At 32.9% G+C, this 18,763-nt stretch overlaps 1 protein-coding gene across 1 annotated transcript; it reads left to right on the top strand.

The window, feature by feature from the left end:
- The first annotated feature begins 3,606 nt into the window (after positions 1 to 3,606).
- LOC148568771 (uncharacterized) lies at positions 3,607 to 8,106 on the top strand. The gene is made up of 5 exons (XM_088484774.1): positions 3,607 to 5,017; positions 5,336 to 5,470; positions 5,972 to 6,310; positions 6,614 to 7,053; positions 7,924 to 8,106. The coding sequence occupies exons 1-5, from the start codon at positions 3,607 to 3,609 to the stop codon at positions 8,104 to 8,106; spliced, it is 2,508 nt and encodes an 835-aa protein (XP_088340900.1).
- Positions 8,107 to 18,763: the final 10,657 nt, after the last annotated feature.

Genomic DNA, 18,763 nt, shown 5'->3' with positions numbered 1-18,763 from the left:
ATTACACATCATGAATGCTTTAATTTGAGTTTTAAAAATCTCTTATTGAAGTTAGAATACAAATGTTTGGGATAGAATCGATGATCTACTCCAAAAAATAGCTCATCAAATGTTGAAACTAATTCCTACAACATTTACATAATTCACTTTTCTAGGGATATAATTGAATCTAAACACAAATAGTAGGTATAATATTAAAATCGACCACATCCAAGTGAGACCTAATTGATAATGAATACATTCAAGTGAGAATAATTGAAAAATATAATCTGATTTGTTAGTATAATTGATAGTAGGATAACATTGAATCACTTTTATAAACGTTAAGGATATAAATAGGACGATTTAAACATTAGGGACACAAATAGGACTTATCCCAAACGTTGGGAACAAAAACGATACTTTACTCTAAATATAATGATTGACAAGTTAGCCATGTTTGCTTTTTTAATGGGCAATAATCCTCCTAATAAAGTCTCTACTGTATTGATTAGTTATTTTACTAATTTGTTTTAGTTTATTATTTTTACTAAAAAATACTTTAATGTTAATTATGTTATGTGTTACACAAAAATAATATGTTTAATTCATTGTGATTGACCCCATAATTCAATCCAATGCACACATTTCATTTCAAACTAAATTTAAAAATTAAATCAAACAGAATCCTATATAAACTGCAGCCACTTATGTATTTGGGATCACCCTTTTCAAATTTTGAAATGGAAATAAGAATAGTGTAATATAGGGTTATTGGTGGACTGCTGCGTATTTAATATTGTTGTAGACATACAGACTAAACACAAATCGCTGTCTGTATTATTAGGGAAAAAAAATCGGACGATCGACTAAGGTACACAAATCAAACCATTCAATTTATATATTAATGGAATCTGTTGTGCATACAACTCACTAAGCTGTCTTTCACTCTCTCCTGCCTCTTTTATTCGTTGCTGATTTTACTCTCACACCCTCACCAGAGGCACTTTTCTTTTCACACACTCACAATAACAAAAAATCCCTCTCCCTCCATTAACTTTTCTTTCAAGAAACTTTGCCAGTAAAAAAAAAAACAATGTCTAGAAAATTCAAATAAAAGATATAGATGGTCCTGAACTTTAAATTATTAATTATTTTAATCATCCTAATTATATAAGTAATTATTTTTCAATTTTATGATTTAACAAAAGTTAATAGTGATAATGTTATAGATTAATATTATTTATAGCAATTAAATAATAATTAACATATGGATTTATAGTATTTAAAAATATTATGTTATGTATTTTTGAATCTAGTTAATGTTGTTAACATAAATTTATACATTAAAAATATATATTTAGTGTATTTAATAATAATTATTAAAATATTATTTTAAATATATTTATATTTTATTAATTATTATTAGAAGTTAAATATAATTATGTGGTTTTTCTGAAATAAATTGAGCATATTTTGAATAGTTAATAAATTAATTGTTATTATAATTATATTAGTTATGTGTTAATGAAAATAGGTTATTTTTAAGTTGTATTAATTAATTAATTATTGTTATATTATATAATTAACGCCATTTATTATAATTAATTTTTTAAATTTTTGGATATAATAATTATAATTATAATAATATAATTAGTTAAATAAATAACTAATTAGCCGTATGTATGTGTTATTGAATGTCAGTGTTAATAAATTAATGTTATTTATTTATTATTATAATAATATTAGTATTAATGAAAATTAGATTTTTTTTATTTTTGAATATAAAATTAATTATTTTAAGTCATTAATTATTATTATAATAATAATAATACTATTAGCTAAAAAATCTTAGCAGAGAAAGAGTACGTACTCCGTACTCAGAGAGAATGAGAGAAGGAGAGAGCGGGAGAGAGTGTTTGAGGGTGAAACACGGTGAAGAAGATGGCCATGCCATCGAAAGAGATAAGGGGGAGAGTGTGGGAGGGTTTGCATCAGGTGTGAAGGAGGGATCAAGTAAGGGCGACCTTAGTTCCAGGGTGACTTCCAAGATTTCGTTCCGTGACAAGGTTATTGGTTCTACGGTAGCCACAGGGATAAATCGGGCTGAAGCTCTAGATGGGGATTCCATGGCAGTGGTCACTGAAAAACAAGGAGATCCTATGCCTCCAAGAGTTTGCTTCTCCAAAGAGGCTAGGAACATCCTTTCTGAACCATACAAGGAAGCAATTGTGATTAAGGTTCTTGGAAAAAACCTTAGTTACATGGCCATGTTTCACAAATTGAAAGGGGTATGGAGGATCACCGGTGGATATGAAATCTTGGATGTGGGTTTTGGGTACTTTCTAGTTAAATTTGATCGCATGGACGATCGAGAGAAGGTTTTACTAGGGGGGCCATGGATGATCTTCGGTCACTATATTGCGGTCAAGCCATGGATACCGGATTTTAAACCTTGTGAGGACACTTTCGGGGAGACTATGGTTTGGATTCGAATATCTGGTTTGAGCATATGGTACTATCAGGATAAAGCCATGATGAGAATCGCTTCTGCTGTGGGAAGACCAGTCAAGGTGGATCTGGCTACTAAGTTGGCGGAAAGGGGAAAATTTGCTCGGGCTTGCGTGCAAATTAATCTTGGTTTGCCGGTGGTCCAGAGTGTGATTGTCGATGAGTTTGAATATAAGGTGGAGTATGAATGCTTACACCTTATTTGTGACAAGTGCAATTGTTTCGGGCATCCAGCAACTGACTGCAGAATGACCCCAATAGATTCGAAAAGGGTGGATCGAAAGGAAACATCAGTAACCGAGACGGCGGCCCAGGTGGTGCAGCCACAGGAAGCCTCAAAAGAGAAAATTTTTGAATTTGGATGCAATCCCAAAGAGTCAGTGATAGTTGCAGAAATTGGGAAGGAATTAGATGATACGTTGCATGGGAAGGAAGTGGGGTCCCAACATTTGGAAAATGAGGCTGGCTGGACCAAAGTCAGCGGTAAAAGGAGAGAAAAATTGAGTCAATCAAACAAAGCCCAACAAACATCTAAAGATAAAATGCCGGTGTGCTCAAATCAGAAATTGGACCAGAACCGTGACTTTGGGCTACGTATGAGAGGAGCCGAATCAGGGGTGAAGACCGGGTCGGTTAGCGGATCTAAGGCACGCATGTCATCTTCCAAACAGCAAGGGGTGAAAGGCAAAGCTGTCTCCGTTGCGGTGCCGACTTTCACTGCCATTATCAAAAATGGACACAAGAGGTTGCGCCCTTCTTCTTTGCAGAATTCGCCGTCGACTCCGGACTGCCTTGGCGACACCAGCAAGCAGCAAATTGGCAAATTGGAAGGGTTGTCAGTGGAGGGACACATACAAACCGGGCAACAACCGGACAAGGACAAGCAAGGCTCAGGGGGATATGATGGTGGATCTTCATCATCTCGTTAGGGACTTCAGCTGAGGTTGGTCCTTTTACAATACAAATTGTTTTATGGATTATTTAGATTTAAGCTTTCTATTTTGGAATATTAGAGGTGCCTCTAATAAATTGGCCCGGGTTCATAGTAAGGAGTTAGCGAATAAATTTCATCCTACTTTTTTCATTCTGTTTGAAACCCATATTGCTTTCGAGAGGATGAAATCTTTTTGGAATAATCTAGGTTACCAGGGTGTTGGTATTGTTGAGGCTAATGGTCATAGTGGGGGTATCTGGGTTCTATGTTCTAATTCAAATATTTCTGTGAGAGTATTGGATGTAGTTGATCAATGTATCAGTTTTGAAATCACTATGGGCAATACATCTAGTTACTGCAGTGCGGTGTATGCTAATCCGCATATACATCGGCGTAAAGAACTGTGGGGTGACTTGACAATGATTGCTAATATGATCCACGGACCTTGGATTGTGTTAGGGGACTTTAATGATGTTCTATTGCAGAGTGAAGTTAGAGGGGGGCAATTTAGACTTGCCAGAGCAGAACAATTTACGGAAACATTGGAGGATTGTGGGCTGTTTGATATGGGGGCTATTGGGAGAAGATTCACTTGGTATAGGAAGGTGAAAGGTGGGGTGCAGGTGGCCAAGAAGCTTGATAGAGCAGTCATCAACCAGGACTGGCGACTAATATTTCCGGAGGCTTATACTGAGGTGCTGGCGCGCCTTCACTCTGATCATTGCCCATTATTCACTAGGTGTAAGATGGAAAAGAGGGCTACCAAGGGCCATCGTCCATTCAGATTCCAGGCTGCGTGGATGACTCATCCTCTTTTTAGGAATGTTGTTGATACAGCTTGGAATAGAGGAGCTCCGGATGTAGTCAAATGTTTGTTGGAGGTTCAAAAAGATGCAACTAGCTTCAATAAAAAGGTTTTTGGCAATATTTTTGTTAAGAAAAGGGAGTTGGAGAGGCTTTTGAATGACGTTCAGATTACTCTGGAAAGTCGGGAGGATCAACAGCTTAGGATCAAAGAGCAAGTTTTGCATCAGGAACTGAATGATGTCCTTCTTCAAGAAGAGTTGTTGTGGTATCAAAAATCTAGAGAACAATGGGTGAGATGTGGAGACAGAAATACAAATTTTTTTCATCTGCAGACAGTTATCAGGAGAAAGAGGAACAAAATTCATGGGTTATTTTTGGAGGATGGGTCTTGGGCCACGGAGACTACGACTCTAGAAATGGCGGCAAATTCTTTCTTTCAAAAGCTCTTTTCTACAAGGGAGGATATTAACCTGGATGCCATGGGGCCTTTTCCTTACCCGTCTCTTAGTACTGAGGCTTGTCAAAAGTTAGTGGAACCGGTGACGTCTGAAGAGGTTAAAAGAGCTGTGATGACCATGAGTTCATTTAAAGCCCCAGGGCCAGATGGATTTCAAGCAATTTTCTACAAAGAGTACTGGGACTCTCTTAGCAACGATGTGTGTGGACTGGTCAAGCGAGCCTTTGAGGGTGAGCCACTGAATGCGGCTATTTTTGATACTCTCATTGTTCTAATTCCTAAAGTGGAAGTTCCCTCTTCCTTACGGGAGTTTCGGCCTATTAGCTTATGTAATGTAATTTATAAAATTGTCACAAAGGTTCTAGTTAACAGGTTCAGACCTTTCCTGTCGGAGATCATTGGTCCTTTGCAAGGAGGGTTCATTCCAGGAAGAGGAACCACAGAGAATATTATCATTGCTCAAGAGATTATGCACTTCATGAGGAACACCAAGTCTCGAAAAGGGACCATGGCATTCAAGATTGATTTGGAAAAAGCTTATGACAGGGTAGACTGGCGTTTTCTGGAAGCTACTTTGGTCCGGTTTGGGTTTCCAAAGGCTACCATTAATCTTATATTGAATTGTGTGACTTCCTCTTCGTTGGCAGTTTTGTGGAATGGGAACAGGCTCCAAAATTTCAATCCGAAGAGAGGGTTAAGGCAAGGAGATCCTATGTCTCCTTATCTTTTTGTACTCTGTATGGAAATGCTTGCCTGTTTTATCTCTCATAGAGTTTCCCAAGGTTTGTGGAACCCAGTTGCGGTTTCTAGGAATGGACCACGACTCTCTCATTTGATGTTTGCAGATGATCTTTTGCTTTTCTGTAAGGCATCAAAAGCTCAAGTAATAGAGGTCATGCATTGTTTGGACTTGTTTTCTAGAGCGTCAGGTTTAAAGGTAAATCTTCATAAGTCAAAGGCCCAGTGTTCCAAGAGGGTGTCAGAGAGGAGAAAAGAGGTTCTCTCAGGGGTCTCTAACATCCGGTTCTGCAATGATTTGGGTAAATACCTGGGAATTAACATCGGTCATGCCAGAGCTTCCAGGAAGACGGCTCAGGAGATTATTGAAAAAATTTCGAGAAAGCTCTCCAGTTGGAAAGGACGCCTACTGAATAAGGCAGGGAGGCTTTGTCTTGTTAAATCGGTTATGGCCTCTATCCCAGTTTATGAAATGCAAATTTCTCTTCTCCCGAAGTATGCATGTAATAAAATTGATTCCTTGATGAGACAATTCTTGTGGAAAGGCCAAGAGACTGGAAAAGGGCTGCCTCTGGTCAGGTGGGAGGTCGCCATAACTCCTAAAAAGGCAGGAGGATTGGGTATTAGGGATACTTCCTGTGCTAACATGGCGCTTATGGGAAAGTTGGTATGGGATTGTCTAAATAATAGTGAGAAGTTATGGGTGCAGGTTCTGAAGCATAAATATCTCAGGAATCAATCTGGTATGAACAGAAACAGTAGAAATTCTTCATCGGCTACCTGGAAGAACATTGTTAGTGCCTATGAGCATCTCAAGGAAGGGCTTCATTGGAATATTGGAGATGTCCACAAATCAGTTTGGTATGATGAGTGGACTCCTTTTGGTAAGCTTTGCAACCTTGTCCCTTATATACATATTTCTGAATCAGATTTCATGGTGGCTGACTTGTGGAAAGGGGTGTCTTGGGAAGTTGATAGTCTTACCACGCCTATTCCGCATGAGATTAAGCAGTTTATTTGTGGTCTGAGATATCCTAGTTTGACTGAGTTGGAGCCACAGTGGGAGTGGTGGCCTGCAGCAACAAAAAAGTATAGTGCAAGGGAGGGTTACAAATGGTTATTAAAGAAAACATTAAATTGGAATGCCAACAGTAATTGGAACTGGTTGTGGAACACAAACATTCCAGAGAAGTTCAAATTTACTATGTGGCTTAGCTTACATGATGCTCTACCAACTGAGACCTTTCGATTCAAGCGGCATTTAGCTTCTTCAGATATGTGTAAGCGATGTAACAAGGCACAGGAGACTATGGAGCATTGCCTTAGAGACTGTGAACGATCAATGGTAATCTGGTATATGTTGGATCCTAGTATACTGGACTCGACGGCTGGTACTGCTCTTGAAGAGTGGTTTCGGAAGGCCTTGGCTAACAATGAGGCGTCCTTTGGTGCAGGGCTTTGGTGGGTATGGAGACATAGGTGCAATGACATATTCAACACTGACAACCCTTGGACAGACCATAAGGTTGTTGCCTTGGCCAAAATTACCGCCAAGAACTTACAACTTTACAGGAATCGAAGCAATGCCTTTAGGTCTCTCCGAAATTGCCTGTGTTGGGAACCACCGGTAGGCAATGGTTTTAAAGTTAATTGTGATGCAAGCTTGTATATGGATTCAAATTTAGCGGGATTTGGGTGTATTATTAGAGATTCTAAGGGAGATTAGATCTCGGGCTGCTCTGGAAGCATTTCCCCTTGGTCTATAATCAGATGTGAATTATTTGCTGCTTGGAGGGGGCTGGTTTTAGCTTGGGATTGCGGTTTGAGGGATATTATATGTGAAACGGATTGCCTTGACATTCTGCCCATCATGCATGAGCTTACAAGTGGGTATTCATCTGAAGTAACAGATTTGGTTCTCAAGATTCAGTAGCTTTTATCTCGTCTTTGGCTTGTTCACGTTGAATGGGTGTCCCGAGAAGCAAATAGAGCTTCGGATTGGATGGCTAAATATGGTGCCAAGAGTAACTCTAATCATGTTATTTGGTCTGAACCTGGTGTTGATCTCCAATGAATCATCCGCTCGGATTTAAGATAGTTTTTGCTTTGTTTCTTTCCTTGTTTAGACACAAAAAAAAAATAATACTATTAGCCTTGTATCATTGTATGTATGTGTGTGAAGAGACGTGGGCTATACCTTTCCTTCGTTACTTTTATTAATAATATATACCAGTGTTGTTAAAATTATACTTAATTATATTTTTTTTGGATAATTAATGGTAGTATGTTAATTATAATTAAATTATATTAATAAAGTTATAAACTGTGATAAAATAATTAAATATAAATTAGGGTAATTTACGTAAATAAAATGTTTGGATTCCAATTTTACGAAAATACAATTTTTGAAATACGAAGAAGCAAATGCATTTTTTCATATTTCTATAGAAATCGCTACTGGTATCGGCGGTTTACAGAAGAACATAATCCGCTATAGGTAGCCGCGGATTACGTGGTTAGGGTGCAACACAGAAACCGCTATAGGCAGCAGCGATTTCTGTTGATGGAGAACGTGCATAAACCGCTACTGGCAGTAGCAGTTTATGTGTTTGGGGACTTGTGCGTAAACTACTGGAGGCAACAGCGGTTTATGTTGAGGGTGAGTGCCTATATAACATAATTTATGTTTATATCAAAATTGATTATAGTAAAATAAATATTGTTTGGATTATACTACTCAAAATCACTTTTAGATGAAAAATTACTAAAAGAGACATCAATTTAAATAATTTTTTATATGCATACAAAATCAGAACACTAACAAAAATAATATAAAAAATATTTATCATATAAATAAAATAAATATAATAAAACATAAAAATATGAAAGAGGATACTATAAATTTTATAATTTCAAACAAAAAAAATATTCTATAAATTTAGTATTATTTTCAACTATAAATTTTCATTATTTATGGCTATATTGTTACTTATAATTAATTTTTTATTTATTTTGTCTTTTTTTTATAGAGTACATCAACGAAATAAAAAAAATCATACAGATAAGAAATAATAAAAATTCCATAAAACCAACGACATATATCATATGAAAAAAAAATATAATAAAAAGTAAATAAAATTCATATGTATAAAATCAAATAAAAAAATAAAAAATTTCATACACAACATAAATACAATGTAATAAAGGATAAAAAAAGAATTTATATGAACAAAAAATAATAAAAATATCATAAAAATTAATAAAATACTTAAAAAATTAGAGCACTATAAAAAATAAAAAAAAATCAACAACATTTGTCATATGAATAAAAAAATACAATAAAATAAATAAAAAATCATATGAACAAAGCCAAACAAAAATAAAAAAATATTTCATACAAAACGTACATATAAAAAATAGTATAGTAAATGATAAAAAAACTCATATAAAAATATAACATGAGAAATCAGAACACTACATAAATAATATAAAAATATTTATCATATAAATAAAAAATACAATAAAAAATATAAAAATTAAAATATGAAAATGACTACTAAAAATAATAAAAAAATTAAAATATTCAATTTGCTAGTGATTGAAACAAATCTGAATGATTTTGATAAACAAAATGGAAAGAAAAACTATGAAAAAGTAGGAAGAACTACTGTGAAGGTAATAGTTACTGGTATCCTTTTTATAGAAGAAAATGAAGGTATGATTGGTAAAAAAGAAATAAATTTCTCACCTAATTTTCCAAGAGTAATTAGCAACCATGAACATGAAATGTAGAAACTACAAATTTTAGCTTCTCCTGGCCAAACATAAAAGTGAAACCTTCAAGAGGATCAAACGCGCTTCTCTCTTCCCCAAAGCGTTTACCAAATACATTCTAAGTGTATCTTGTTAATTTATATAGTTTTAGTGAACGTTGTAAAACTAATCACAATAATATAAGGATCTTGAAATTCATGATTGTCACAAATAAAATATAAGAATAGTTACTGACCTTGATCCATGATGATGATGGTATTAGGAAGAATTCACTTTGTCTATTCCTTTGTCTTCTTAATTCTTTCTTCAATTTGGTTATTGATGGTGAGTGAAGAAGAAAGACTTCATAGGTAGGAAAAGAGGACTGAATTCTGATTTGTTTTCATAAAAACTAACTTCCATCAAGTTGGTTACATTTCAAAATAATCATGTAACTTCCTTTATTTTATTATTTTAATTAAATATTTATTAAACTAATAAAATAAGACACATCACATACATAAGACATCATATAATAATATAATTTCTTACATTCTCCCACTTGACTCATGTGTCATTATTCCTATTGATGAATTAAGAAATATTTATCATAATGCGCATTTCTAACTAATTACTTGCATAGCTTAATTTATCATTATAAGAATAAAACTAGCATGAGTCATAGCGGTTGTACGTCACGTAATCGACATAGTCCTTTCTATGTACTACAAAGTTAGCCACATTCTTAACATGAGCCATAATTAGGAAGTATATAACATAATTAGTTCAATAATAATGTATTCATTGTAAGATAATACCTGATTATTTTAATTCTATTATGTATACAACAAATTAAAAATCAGATAATACAGAAACATTAATTCATTTGAGCTCAAAATGTCAATATTCATACAACACAAACTTCATTAAACATACATTGATCCTATAAACTCATAATACCCATCCTTTCAACATGACTAGTAAATATTTTGGGCGGTAACCCTTTAATCAAAGGATCAGCAACCATAATATTAGTGCTAATGTGCTCTATTGACACTCTTTGTTTCTGAACTTCTTCTTTAACCGCAAAGTATATCAATTCCATATGCTTAGCACCTTTGGAATACTTGTCGTTTTTAGAAAAAAAAACTGCTGCAGAGTTATCACAATAAATTTTCAGCGGCCTATCAATACTGTCAACAATTTCAAGCCCTGAAAAGAAGTTCCGCAACCACTTAACTTGAACCATGGCCTCAAAGCATGCCACAGATTCAGCTTCTATTGTAGAAGTAGCAATTACTGACTGCTTCGCACTCTTCCATGATGTTGCTCCTCCAGCTAAGAGATACAAATAACCAAAAGTGGATTTTCTTGTATCTATGCAACCGGCAAAATCTGAATCTAAATATCCAATCACTTCAAGGTGATTAGATTTCCTATAAGTAAGCATGTGTTCTTTTGTCCCTTGTAGATATCTTAAAACTTTCTTTGCAGCTTTTTAATGATCTAATCTTGGGTTACTTTGGTATCTACCAAGCATACCAACTGCAAAGCTGATATCTAGTCTTGTGCAAGTCTGAGCATACATCAAACTCCCAACAACAGATGCATATGGAATTCCTTCCATCTGTTTCCGTTCCAAATTATTTTTTGGACATTGCATGAGACTAAACTTGTCTCCTTTTTTAATTGCAACGGGTGATGCTGAGCATTGTGCTATTCTAAATTTCTCTAATACTTTATTAATATATAATTTCTGAGACAATTCTACTAGTTCTTGTGATCTATCTCGGAATATTTCTATTCCAATCACATAACTTGCCTCACTCATATCTTTCATTTCAAAGTTATTAGAGAAATATTTCTTAGTCTCGCTTAATAGACCAAGATCATTAGATGCAAGCAAAATATCATCAACATATAGAACTAAAATAATGAATTTACTCCCACTGACATTCAAGTATATACACCGATCAACAGTATTTTTCTTAAATCCAAAGGATAGAATGGTATCATTAAATTTGATAAACCATTGGCGAGATGCTTGTTTAAGTCTATATAGTGATTTCTTAAGTTTACACACCATTTGTTCTTTCCCTTCAACCAAAAATCCTGTTGGTTGATCCATGTAAACATCTTCCTCTAAATTTCTATTAAGAAATGCGATTTTAACATCCATTTGATGTAACTCTAAGTCATAATGAGCCACCAAAACTAAGATGATCCTTAAAGAGTCTTTTCTAGAAACTGATGAGAAAGTCTCTTTGTAATCAACGCCATCTTTTTGAGTAAAACCTTTGGCAACAAGACGAGCCTTGTAACGTTCAAGGTTGCCATGAGAACCACGCTTAGTCTTAAAGACCCATTTACACCCAATTCTCTTGCATCCTTTAGGTAATTTCACAAGGTCCCATACTTTATTTTGTTCCATTGATTTAAGCTCATCTTTCATGGTCTCTAACCATTTATCAGCGTTATCACCATTAATAGCTTGTGAGAAAGAAACTGCTAGCAACACTCAAGTTATTTTCTGGCTCTTGTAAATACACCACATAATCATCAGAAATAGCAGATCTTCTTTCTCTTTGAGACCTTCTTAATGCCATTTCTTGTGGTTGTTCTATTATCGGCTCCTCATTAACCATGGGATTAATAAGTTATTGTTCCTCTTGATTGTTATTTAGTCCAACAACAACAGGATCAATAATTTGTTATTCCTGTTGATTGTGATTAGACTCAATAACATTTGAAATAACAACTTTAGAAGTAGAAGTACAAGTTAAAGGAACTTGAATTCTTACTTCTTTAATCTCCACATTTTGTGAAGCTGTACTCCCACTGGTCTCACCATTCTTAATGAACCGTGCATTGCCAGTTTCAATTATTCTTGTACTATGAGTAGGACAATAAAATCTATACTCTTTTGATTTTTTTGGATAACCAATGAAATATCCGCTGATTGTTCTTGCATCCAGCTTCTTTTCTTGCAGATTATAAGCTCTTATTTTTTCTTGACATCCCAAACATGTAGATGTCTTAAACTAGGTTTCCTCCCAGTCCATAACTCAAAAAGAGTTTTAGGAACTACCTTACTAGGAACCCTGTTTAACAAATACATAGCAGTTTTTAAAGCATACATCCATAATGATATAGGTAATTACTCATTATTGTCCTAACCATTTCTATTAAAGTACGGTTTCGCCTTTCTGATACACCATTTTGTTGAGGTGTACCTGGCATAATGTATTGAGCACATATACCACTTTTTCAAGGAATTTAGCAAATAGACCTGGATTTTGTCCTCTTTTGTCGTATCTTGCATAATATACACCACCTTTATCATATCTAACGATTTTTACCTTTTTATCCAACTGTCTTTCTACTTCATTTATATAAATTTCTAAAGCATTAACTGCTTGAGATTTATCATAAAGTAGATAGACATAACCATAACATGAATAATCATCAATAAAGGTGATAAAATATTTTTCTTTATTAAAAGAGCTTACATTAAAAGGTCCACATATGTCAGTGTGTATAATTTCAAGAAGTTGGGTACTTCTTGTGGCTCATTTCTTTGTGTGTTTTGTTTGCTTTTCTTTAATACATTCTACACAAATATTAAGATCAGTGAAATCCAAATTTGTAAGGATATCATTCTTTATCAACCTATCCATTCTTTCTTTGGAAATATGACCTAAACGTTTATGCCACAAGTAAGTAGAACGTTCATTCACTAAACCACGTTTAGTGCCAACTTTATGATGCAAAGTCATAAGTGATTCAACATATAAATCATCAAGATTAAATTTATATAAACTATCAGAAAGTTTGCCAGATCCAATCATATAATTGTGCTTAAACAAACTGAAACAACTATTACCGAAATTAAAAGAGTATCCAGCAACATCAAGTTTAGATAAAGAAACTAAATTCCTAGAGATACTTGGTACATAAAAAGTATCTAGCAAATCTAAATGATGTCCAGTGTCAAGAATCAACCGATAAGTTCCAACAGCTTCTACTGGAGCTTTAATTTATCTTTATTTTTCATGTAGACAAACTTTTCATTTGGCTTTATGGTTCGGGTTGTAAGGAATTCCTGCATCGATTTAAAAACATGAGTCGTACCTCCAGAATCAATCCACCATGTATTACGAGGAACTTCAACTAAGTTTGATTTAATACATACATAAGCATAATTAAGCTTATTACCTTTCTTTTCAAACCAAGCCTTCCTCTTTTGGACAATCATTTTGGAAGTGTCCAGGTTTCTTGCAGAAATGACACTTATCTTTCTTCTAGATTTTAGAAGAGGACTCAGTAGTCTTTAATGGTCCCTTTTCCTTTCCCTTTCTATGCTTCTTTCCAGTTTTCTTTCCAACTCCTTGATGGTTCAGGTAATGGATGGAATGATTTCCTTGATTCTTAAGTCTGGTTTCCTCTTGAACTAACATACTATGCAACTCATGCACATTATATTTATCTTTTATAGATTATAGTTTATTTGGAAAGGACCATACTCAGACGGTAATGAATTTAAAATAAACTGCACAAGAAAATTTTTATCCACTTTCATTTCCAATTACTTAAGTCTTGCTGCAATATTTGTCATTTCAATGACATGCTCATGCATAGTACGAGAACTATCAAATTTTATGGTGGTCAAAGTACCCATTAACGTCCCAGCAAGAGACTTATCAGCAGTTTGGAAGCGCTCTTCCACAAGTTTCATAAATTCTTTAGCATTATCAGACTTGGAAAGAGCTGACTTGATACTGTTTGCTATGCTCATCCGCATGAACATAAGATTAAGTCTGTTTGACTTTTTCCAAGCTTTATAATGAGCTTTTTTGTAATTATCATTTAGCATTTTTTTATGAGAAAGTCTAGGGGGCCAGCAACTTTTGTGTTTTGTGGCCAGCACTTAACCATCAAAAGAAAAGTGAGTGATCTCCTACCATTGGATGTAATCTCACACCATTAAAAATACTATTGATGGCCAATTGATGGTTATAAAACAGAAAAATTGCTGGCCTCCTAGCATTTCTCTTTTTTTATATGTCGTAATTGATAAAAAATAATAAATATGATATTAACTAAAATTTTTAGATTTGACCACTTTGGTGGTTAACAAACTTTAAAATTTCAGTATAAATTTTTTTTTTTATTGTTACAAAAATAAAAAATACTGTTCACTTTTGGCTAAAATTTGAGTACTTTACTACATAAATGGGTAGAAAATTAAAGAAATTGAAAGAGTTTTCTCATTACTTTGGATTTAAAAAAAATTGCTATTCATAGATAAGCAAACATAATAACGCAGTGCGTAACTATGGAAACTAATTTCATAATAAGGTCCCATAGCTCAGTTAGTTAGAGCGTTAGTCTTATGAATAGGAGGAAACCAATTTCAATATATATACAAAACATAATATGACAGCATAATAGCAATGTCTTGATCACTTATACATACAAGCATTATCCATTATAATCATATATATATATATATATATATATATATATTAAACAATCATGCACGAAACTTCATTAACTGAAAATATAATTACAAGCTCTTATATTTCATGCTATATCAATTTTGAAGTAGAATTATATTTTCATGGACAATCACAAATTTAACAACCTAAATCTCTGATACCATATGTTAATTTATATAGTTTTAGTGAATGTTATAAAACTAATCACAATAATAATATAAGGATCTTGAAATTCATGATTGTCACAAATAAAATAAGAATAGTTACTAACCTTGATCCATGATGATGATGGTATTAGGAAGAATTCATTTTGTTTATTCCTTTGCCTTCTTAATTCTTTTTTCAATTTGGTTATTGATGGTGAGTGAAGAAGAAAGACTTCATAGGTAGGAAAAGAGGACTGAATTCTAATTTGTTTTCATAAAAACTAACTTCCATCAAGTTGGTTACATTTCAAAATAATCATGTAACTTCTTTTATTTTATTATTTTAATTAAATATTTATTAAACCAATAAAATAAGACACATCACACATATGAGACATCATATAATAATATAATTTCTTACATATCTACCGTGTGAGGCGGCAACAAAATATATCCATGCATGACAGGATCATCCCTTATTTAGAGAGGGTTGTATTGTATCACTTAGCCAGATTCTCTGTCCTTATTATATCATTCCAGCGATTTACACGCACGTCCCTAAACACATAAACCGGTGCTGTCAGTAGCGGTTTATGCATATTCTCCATCAACAGAAATCGATGTGTTGTTTCCTATAGCGGTTTCTATGTTGCACCATAACCACGTAATCCGCGACTACCTATAGCAGATTATGTTCTTTTGTAAACCGCTGCTACCAGTAGTCTATAGAAATATAAAAAAAATGCATTTGCGTATTCGTATTTCAAAAATTGTATTTGCGTAAAATTGGAATCCAAACATTTTATTTACGTAAATTGTCCTATAAATTAATTAATAAAAAATTTAATTATTCAGTATTTATAGAGAGGTCGACCTTAGTGATTTTATTGCTTCCATAATTGTGTTAAAATCTAGTTTCGAATGGTCATAAAAAATGGTAATTTTAGTACAAGTGTGACTATCATTATACATCTTTATTTTTTAACAGTATTTTTTTGCAGATTATGCTAATTCTGATAAACCAATCACAGCCTGTATCGTACTGTCTACACTTGATATAAGATGTCATCGATTCCAACTCATACACTTGGTAGTCTACACTTCTACGGATGGTATAATCTTTCATCATTATAATGATAGCTTTCTTGAAATTGAATTCCATTCTCACGATAAATTAACTATCCGTTACAATAGAAAGCTCTGCTACAACACCATGAAATAAATATTTAAATAAAAAATTAAAATTAAAATCTATCTATAAATTATACATTATAAATAAATATTTATGAATTTAGATAAATTCAATTATAATTATACATTATAAATAAATATTTAATAAATTAATATAAATATAACATATATTTATTCCTATTCAAGTAATTACCCATAATTTAACTATAAAATTATCTAAATGGTAATTATCCTATATTCAACTAAATAAATAAGTAAACAAATGCTAATTAATAAATTATATTCTACGGATCACATATGTTATTAATCGATTTATAATATAATAATGACAAAATTTTATTCCTTTTTATACCAATCAAATAATTACTCTAAATTTAACTAAATCTACAGTATTAATCTATTATACAAATAAACTAGTGTATGCTATAATACATAAAATTAGTGACAGACATATCAGAAGTGAGTGGAGATCTCAAACTCCCCAACCCTTTTAAAAAAAAGTTAATAGTAATAAGTTATTAAGTATAATTTAATTTTTTAAAAAATTTATTTAGTATTTAATCTAGTATAAATAAAAGTCAAATCCAACCTAAATATTAATGATTTCTAATATCTAAAAAGTAAGTAATAATATTAAGAAAATTTAAAAAATATATTATTACTAATACTTTTTACTTAAATAAAATTTTTTAAATCCCATAAAGTGAATTCTTTTTTTCTTGTGACCGTCCTTCTTGATTCATTTGGTATTAATTTTCTTTGTTTCAACTGCTAATACAACTAAGAGATTTCTTTCAGCTATAAATATTGTGAAAAATAACTCAAAAATAAAATAAAAGATGAATTTTTTGCTAATTGTCGTTTATTTATATTGAAAAGAAAACTGCTAAAAAATTTGACACAGATTCTATTATCGATGAATTTTATAATACAGAGAATCGACCACTTCGTTAGTAAAAAGTACACACATATTTTTTGTACTTTAAAATATATTCTCTATCAGTATATTTTTATAATACATCTTACATTATATAATTTTTTGCATAATATTTTAATATTATATATGTTATTAGCCCCCATGATAACATTTCTGGATCTATCCCTGCATAAAATTATATAAAAAATTTTATTAAAAAATTAAATAAAATATATATAGTAATTATTATTATAAATATTTTACAAAGTTATAATTAAAATCAAACACTCAGAATTTTTAATATTAAAATATTAAAAATAATTAATATTTGTCTTAATCAATTTGAGTTTGTTGAGTGATCATCTCACTTGTCTGCTTAAACAACTATTAGGAGTTAGAATCTCGCCTTGTGTGTGTAACAATCTATTGGCTAGTGGTAAACCCTTAATAAATGGAGTATCAATATGTAGTTAGGCTTGCCAAGAGTACCCGAATACGTGGGTACTCGACCCGTCTATACCCGGTTGAAGAGGGTAATAAATTGACCCGAGTCGGGGCAGATTTTGCTCAGGAAGGACATAGTTGGGTTTATGGTGTACCTGCTCCAGATATATACATATAAACACTTTTTTAGGAATTAGGATTTGCCTCACATCACAAATTCAGTGATTCACAACTTCAATCCATACTCTATATCCATGCAAGAGAAACCCAGTCATTCTCACTCAGAGTCTTCTTCTTGTCAGCTTCTTCACAAAAAACCTCATAGCTCCATCATCGTCGTTACTGAGCTTGTCGCTGCCTACCCCTTCACAGCTCATGTCGCCATCGCTGTTTATCCCGTTATCGTCGCTGTTGAACCCGTCGCCACCTTTCTCCTGCCGAGTCTCTTTTCTCTAGGTAAATTCCTCTCTCTCTCTCTCTCTCTCTCTCTCTCTCTCTCTCTCTCTCTCTCTCTCTCTCTCTCTCTCTCTCTCTCTCTCTCTCTCTCTCTCTCTCTCTCTCTCTCTCTCATTGTGAGTCTGTTAAGTTCTTCTCTTCTTCCACAGACTCATCACTTAGTCGTTGTCGCTATGAGCCCGGGCATTGCTGTTGCAGTCTCATCTAAGTCTGTCACCGAATAAAATAAAAATTTTATTCAAGTTGGACCAATTGAAAATAGCTAGGCATGCATGAAATCATTTTTTCATGTAATTTCTGAATTTTCTCTCCAAATTTGATCCATGTGGTTGAATATTTTATTATGGCGATCATCGTGGTTTCGTTGCGACACTAATGTAATAAAAGTTGTGGTAATTTCATAACGAATATATGAGACATACCAGATTATTAAAGTAATAATCAGGGAAATAACATTCAGATGCACGCATAAAATTTATAAGATGTGATTACCTCAAAAAATTATATATGTATAGCCCAAGTGGAATATTGTTAGGAAATTATTATTTCTTAATATATTTAAGGGTAATACATATATTAATTATAATCGCAAATTAAGTAATTTCACATTAAATGACTTATATAACGGTGATCTTATTTATTGTCATAAGTTGAATTAAATAAGTGGTTATTACTTTTGATTTGGATAAATGAGATTAAAACCATAGATACTACTTTATTTGAATTTTTGGGTTTAATGAGTGTCACACTTAAATATAAATAATGACTTCAGAATTTTTGGTCTCCAACACATCAAACTCGCATCCGTAGCTCTTTTCCCACAGTAGAGTTGTGATTCAGCCCTATCAGGGATACAGAAGGTTTTGGTTGACAAAGATCAAAGAATCACAAGAGTCAAGCTCTCTTAAAATTTTCAGATAAAATAGAATTTTT

Source organism: Arachis ipaensis, chromosome B4 (assembly GCF_059453495.1).
Source record: "Arachis ipaensis isolate K30076 ecotype BB chromosome B4, ASM5945349v1, whole genome shotgun sequence".
Taxonomy (NCBI): domain Eukaryota; kingdom Viridiplantae; phylum Streptophyta; class Magnoliopsida; order Fabales; family Fabaceae; genus Arachis; species Arachis ipaensis.
The sequence above is the reverse complement of the archived record's forward strand: the minus strand, read 5'-3'. Positions and strand labels throughout refer to the sequence as shown.